This window comes from Phoenix dactylifera, chromosome 1 (assembly GCF_051530095.1).
Source record: "Phoenix dactylifera cultivar Ajwa chromosome 1, Ajwa_hap1_PhDact_Kaust_v1.1, whole genome shotgun sequence".
NCBI lineage: Eukaryota > Viridiplantae > Streptophyta > Magnoliopsida > Arecales > Arecaceae > Phoenix > Phoenix dactylifera.
Genome location: NC_143190.1, coordinates 12,723,380 through 12,729,943, shown reverse-complemented (window position 1 = coordinate 12,729,943; position 6,564 = coordinate 12,723,380). Strand labels below are relative to the sequence as shown.

The 6,564-nt window shown below is 46.6% G+C and overlaps 1 protein-coding gene across 1 annotated transcript; it reads left to right on the top strand.

Moving 5' to 3' along the window:
* The first annotated feature begins 5,590 nt into the window (after positions 1-5,590).
* LOC120104118 (uncharacterized) lies at positions 5,591-6,160 on the top strand. Its single transcript, XM_039114645.2, has one exon. The coding sequence runs from the start codon at positions 5,591-5,593 to the stop codon at positions 6,158-6,160; it is 570 nt and encodes a 189-aa protein (XP_038970573.2).
* Positions 6,161-6,564: the final 404 nt, after the last annotated feature.

Genomic DNA, 6,564 nt, shown 5'->3' with positions numbered 1-6,564 from the left:
AAGAGAGAGGGAGGAAGGGAGAGATAGAGGGAGAGAGAGAGAAGGCTCAAAAGTCCTCATCGGAATAAGGGATCCCCTATTTCATTTCGAAACATGGGATTCCTATTTATTTTTGCCGGTTTCAAAATCAGCAAATGGTCTATCCCCTTCCCTCCCTCCCTCCCTCTCTATGTTCCTCTGTCTCCTTTTTGCTCTCCCTTCTTAGGTGTGGCAGGGCTTCTGTTTTGAATCAATTGACGAAACCATGCTAATAATTAGCCAGTCCAGTTTAGTACATCTCCAACCAGCCGATTTGGCATGGTTGAGCAGACCTTGATGACAACTGCTGGCTTATATATGTGGGCAAGGCATAATGAGAATGGGATGATAATAATAATGATAAATCAATGTTTAAAGGCTAAAATTGAAGAAGCGAATGAGCGATATCAAGTTGTTGATATATCTGTAGCCTTTTGTTTTCCCTGAATAGAAGACTTCAAGAGAAATGGGCAAGTTCCTAGGAATATGGATGTGGTAATTATTAATAAAGAAAGATTGTGTAGAGGTTGACTTGCCATAATAATGTTTAAGAAGGGAGTATGACCGTACGACAAACTATGATTGTTACCAATTTGTACATTTGAATTAATAGATGAAATGAGGATGGAAGAAGGCCTATAGTTTCACTTACAAGTATTTTGCAGTTCAACATGATCATGTCTTATTTTTTCATATTTTGCTGAGTATTGCACAATGAACCAAGATTCATGATACCTAATGGGAGGCAAAATGGATCGTCCTACTCCGGCATGAAGTCACCCAATTCCGGCTGAGCAGACCTCAAAGCCAGGCCGATCTCAGCCAAAGGTCTGGCAGACCTCGGCCCCACCAAGAGCCAGGCAGACCTCGATCCCATGATGAAGATATGAAGAAAGCCATGAGGAATGCAACAAGGAAAGCAAGGATAGCCGAAGCAAAGAAAGCCAAGCAAATGTATTGCTTGGATAGCGGCTTGCAAGAACCCAATGCAATTGGGTTTGAGCCCACTTTGAAGGGAGGCATACAAGGAACAAAGGACCAGCAAGGAGGCGTGGCACATGGGGAGGAGCATGGCATGTGGTTTCCTAAATCTTAGGGGGAGCAATCAGCCATTTGACTTTAAATTCAAAGGCATGCAGATGAGCCATTTGAATTTAAAGGCATCCCTTGAAAGGAGGATCTTTAGGCTTTAGAGTTGCTATTTTGAATTTGAAATTTAAGTTTGAATTGTCTTTCATTGGAGGAGATGGCTGAGATTCTTAGGGGTTCCTATAAATAAGCCTCTCATGTAATTTGAAAGTATCTTTTGAATGAATGAAAAATTCTGGGCATTAGCTCTAAACCGACCCATGGAATAGGTGCTAGCTTGAGCTAGTCCTATCTCCAAATCTCACCGCCATCCTTTGATTTTTGGTGCTGCCCTGAGGTGGTCCATTAATCCTATCCATCTATCACGCTATCAAGCCCCAACCAGCCATCCTACCGTGGACATTCATCCAACACTTTGGTGAATCCAAGCTACCCAACACACCATCAACACATCACCCACCATCCATCGTTTGAGGGCTTCCATCATTGGTGCTTTCGTTGATAGTGCATCCAACCCAAGGAAGAGGAAGCCATTGACGCCAAGAAGAAGAAGATCATGGCTGAAAGACAACCAACTCATAGGGAGCGGATTGAAGCCTTGGAAGCATCCTTAGAGGCTCAAAATGCTGCTGCTAATGAGAGACTAGGCCGCGTCAAAGAGGTGCTCCATCAGCTCGTGGTGTCCATGAACAAACAAGGAGGAAGAAGAGCCAAGGGGGACCAAAGCCCTAGAGGATCCGAGGGATCTAGGGGGAAGAGGCGCCATGAAAGGTTAGAAAGTTCAAGTTCATCTAGTGAAGCATTTTCAAGCCAAGCGGAGGAATCATCCAAAGGGAGTGAAGAAGATGAAGAGGACTGAAGGAAGAGAAGAGGAGGATATGAGAGAAGACCGAGGGGAGGGGCAGCTATGCCTAAGATGGATTTTTTCAAGTTTAATGGGGATGATCCTAGCACATGGGTGAGCCGAGCTGAGCAATACTTTGAGCATCATCCCATGGAAGGTCAAGCAAAAGTGTCCTATGCCGCCTACTTCCCAGAAGGCGAAGCTAACCAATGGTGGTAATGGATGAGAAAGACCTACAAAGCCCAAAGGAAGGAGCTGAGATGGAAGAGATTCGTCAAGGAGCTCTTGAGAAGGTTCGGATCCACTGATTATGTGGACTACCATGAAGCTCTCTCGAAGATCAAGCAATCGAGTTCCTTGAGGGACTACCAAAAGGAGTTCGAACACCTATCTACAAGGGTTCATGGCTGGACTGAAAAGGCCCTCATTGGGTCCTTTGTGGGCGGATTGAAGGGAGAGTTAGCTGCTGAGGTAAAGATCTGAAAGCCGAAGACACTAATGCAAGCTTTGGAGATTGCAAGGATGAAGGATGATTAACTCCGGGACTTGAGGAAGAGCAGCTAGTTTGAGGTGAAGAAGACCACTCCTATGGTTGCACCATTTGGGGCCAATAGGGGATTCAACAAGGGCTTCACTCCGGGAGGTCCAAGTGGGGTTCTATTCGGTGGAGGCAAGCCCCCTATCAAGGAGATCAAGAAGCTATCTTGGGAAGAAATGCAGCAAAGGAGGGAGAAGGGACTATGCTTCAATTGTGATGAGAAATTCACACCGGGACACAAATGCAAGGTGAAGCATCTCTACCTCATTGAACCAATCTTTGAAGAGGAGGAAACCGAAGAGGAGGGTCACGGTGGAGCTTGCAAGGAGGAGGAGCTCAATGAAACCGAGCATGGGGAGCCACACATTTCCATCCATGCTTTGGTCGGAGTTGCGGGTCCTAGACCCATGAGGACTCAAGCACACATTGGCAAGCTTGAGGTAACAATTCTTATCGATAATGGTTCGTCCTTGAATTTCATAAACTCTAAAGTAGCTGAATGTTTGAAGTTACCATTGACTGAAATTGAACCATTCGAAGTCAAGGTAGCTAGTGGTGATAGGTTGGAATGTAGAGATTTGTTTAAAGTAGTGTGGGTGAAGATGCAAGAGATTGAGATTGTGGTGGATCTATATTCTTTGCCAATTGTAGGGTTGGATGTAGTGTTGGGTGTGCAATGGTTAGAGGAGCTAGGGAAGGTGGTGTCGGACTATAAAAAAATGAGTATAGAGTTCATGTGGGGAGGAAAATAGGTCACTTTGAGAATGAATGGGAGAGTTGGAGGTAGGGCCATTGGGTTGAATGAGATAGAAAAAATTCTGAGGCATGGGAGGCAATGCTTTGCTATCACTATTGCCTCTCAACCAAGAGCCTTGAGTGAGGGTGAGGGAGATAAGAGTGGAGTTAAGGGTGTGGACTTGGAGGCCAAAATGCCGGGTGACTTGAGGGAGATGTTGCTGAAATATTCTGAAGTTATGAAGGAGCCCAAGTCTTTGCCGCCTTCAAGGAACTTTGATCATTGAATTCCATTGAAGAGGAAGCCAGACCGGTGAATGTCGGCCCTTATTGGTATGCCTACTTTTAGAAGGCGGAGATAGAGAAGCAAGCAGATGAGATGTTGGCCAATGGACTCATCCGGCCAAGGAAAGCAAGGAGAGCCGAAGCAAAGAAAGCCAAGCAAATGTATTGCTTGGATGGCGGCTTGCAAGAACCCAATGCAATTCGGTTTGAGCCCACTTTGAAAGGAGGCATACAAGGCACAAAGGACCAGCAAGAAGGCATGGCACATGGGGAGGAGCATGGCATGTGGTTTCCTAAATCTTAAGGAGAGCAATCAGCCATTTGAATTTAAATTCAAAGGCATGCGGATGAGCCATTTGAATTTAAAGGTATCCTATAAAAGGAGGATCTTTAGGCTTTAGAGTTGCTGTTTTGAATTTGAAATTTGAGTTTGAATTGTTTTTCATTTGAGGAGATGGCTGAGATCCTTAAGGGGTCCTATAAATAAGCCTCTCATGTAATTTGAAAGCATCTTTTGAATGAATGAAAATTCTCGGCATTGGCTCTAAATTGACCCATGGAAATTGGTGCTAGCTTGAGCTAGTCCTATCTCTAAATCCCACCGCCATCCTTTAATTTTTGGTGCTGCTCCGAGGTAGTCCATTAATCCTATCCATCTATCATGCCATCAAGCCCCAACCAGCCATCCTATTGTGGGCATTCATCCAACACTTTGGTGGATCCTAGCCACCCAACACACCAACACGTCACCCACCATCCATCGTTTGAGAGCTTCCATCACCCCGCCAAAGGTCGAGCCGACCTCAAGGGAGAGGCCAGGCCGACCTCAGCCCGCCAAAGGCCGAGCCGACCTCAATGGGGAGGCTAAGCCGACCTCTGCCTGCCAAAGGCCGAACCGATCTCGGCTCTGTCAACCTTGATCCCGTCGAAGATCCCGCAAATTCTATGCCCAGGCCGCCGAGAGGCTAGATCGTGCCACGTGGCAGACCCAGAGGCTCCCTCAGCAGATCCTCCTGGATCGCAGTGTTAAAGTTCGGTCATTATGATAGCCGCCTCGAAGGACAGGGTATTGATGATTGGCCCCTCGCATACCACCAGGTAACGTCTTGGAGTGAGTGCGCACATGATGCATTTAAGGACTTCCTCGACCACTTCCATTTAGAATGATGTGGCGGACCCTTAGAATAGATCCGAAAAGATATCTCCCGAATTCTTCACCTGCAGGATGGATCTCCATACTGTACGCTGCCTCCAATTAATGGCCAGTTGATCATGAATCGACTCAGAATTTCAGATAACGGCCGAGACCCTTACCCTATAAAAGGAGGTAGGGAAAGGCCTTCGATAAGCTATTATAAGCTATTTTAAGCTACAAGAGGCCATCCAAGGCACTCAGGTACTTCTCCAAAAGCCCGGCTAACTTAGCCATCGGAGGGCTTTCTCCGGAATTTTCGGCCAAGGCTTTGTGCGGTACCCCGAGGCACAGGAGGTGGCCCTCTTTCTCCATCCCGGCCCGTATCTCCTCGGTTTCTTCCGGCGTGATCACCCTCAGGCTAGATTTCAACCACAACATTTGGCGCTAGAGAAGAGGTCTAAGTCGTGATCATGAGGCTAAAGAGTCGGAGAACTTCTAATGCATCGAGGCACCGGGTACCAACTCCCGGCAACTCGCTCCAAAGCCCACCTCCTGCGGCACCGACGGAACAAACTCCTCAGGTTCTGCCAGAGCAGTTCTATCAGAGCCCAGGTTAAGATCACTAGGGATCGTAATTGAAACAGTCATATTTGAGCCTAAGTTTTAGGATTCCTAGGATTCGTTGGAAAGGTTGAGAGATGGGTAGGAGCTAGACAAGGGAATAATGTTACTTTGTTTTTGCTAATTATTTTGTATTATTCTGTTTGATATTTCTCTATTTTATCGAATCAGAATGCCGCCTCGCCGTGTCCGTAGTCGGAATCAGATGGTTGGGGGCTCTCGGGGTAGAGCCCCCACTAAGCAAGCGGCCGCGGCATCTCGAAGCACGAGGCCCCAGAATGAGGCCTCTAGAAGTCACCCGGAAAGAGGGGCTAGTCAACCAACAATGACTCCAGAAATTTTCGCCGAGAATCAAACTCGGGTCTTCGAACTGACTGAGGAGGTCGTCGGGTTAGTACGCCAACAGAGGCAACAACCTCAGCAACCAGTCCAGCAGGATGTTGCTCCTCTTGAGCAAAGGACTGTAGCGAAATTCAAGAAAATGGCTCCTTCGGCTTTTAAAAGCACTACTAGTCCTCAAGAGGCCGAAGCTTGGATAGATGAAATGGAGAAAGCCTTCAGGGCAATGGAATGCACTGATGAAGAGAAGGTTAGATTTGCCATCTATATGCTTCAGGACCGAGCTCATCATTGGTGGAAGTCAGTGGAGCGCACATTGGCACATGAGCATGAGGCAGTTACCTGGCAGAGATTTTGTACAGCCTTCTACTCCAAGTATTTCCCCTCTAGTCGCCTGAGGGAGCTAGAGAGGGAATTTCTCAATCTGAATCAAGGAAATATGACTGTGGATGAGTATGAGGCAGAGTTTGACAGGCTATCTCGGTTTGCTCTCACCCTCATCATGAAAGTAGAGTCCCGGATGGGGAGATTTGAAGAAGGATTGAAGCCTCACTGACGTCAGGGTTTGGCCGCAGTGCACTCAACAAACTATGATGACTTGGTAGACAGGGCGAAGAATATGAAAATTGTCTGGAAGGAAACACAAGATACAAAAGATTGAATACAAAAGAAGAGGAGCAGAGAGATGATACTCATAGTGGACAGAATTCTAGCAGGACAACGAAATCTTGTAATAGATCTTGGCAATCAGAAAAGCGGGGATCTTATAGAGAGACTATTCAACAAGACTAGTCTAAATGTGAAGCATGTGGAGGTGCCCATAAGACAGAACTCTGTAGAAGGTTATCTGGCGCCTGTTTCAGATGTGTCCAACAGAGTCATAAGATAGCAGAGTGCCCTCGCAATCGCCAAGTATCATAATCATTTCAGAGGCCCCAAGCTACAGGAACCCAACAAGTA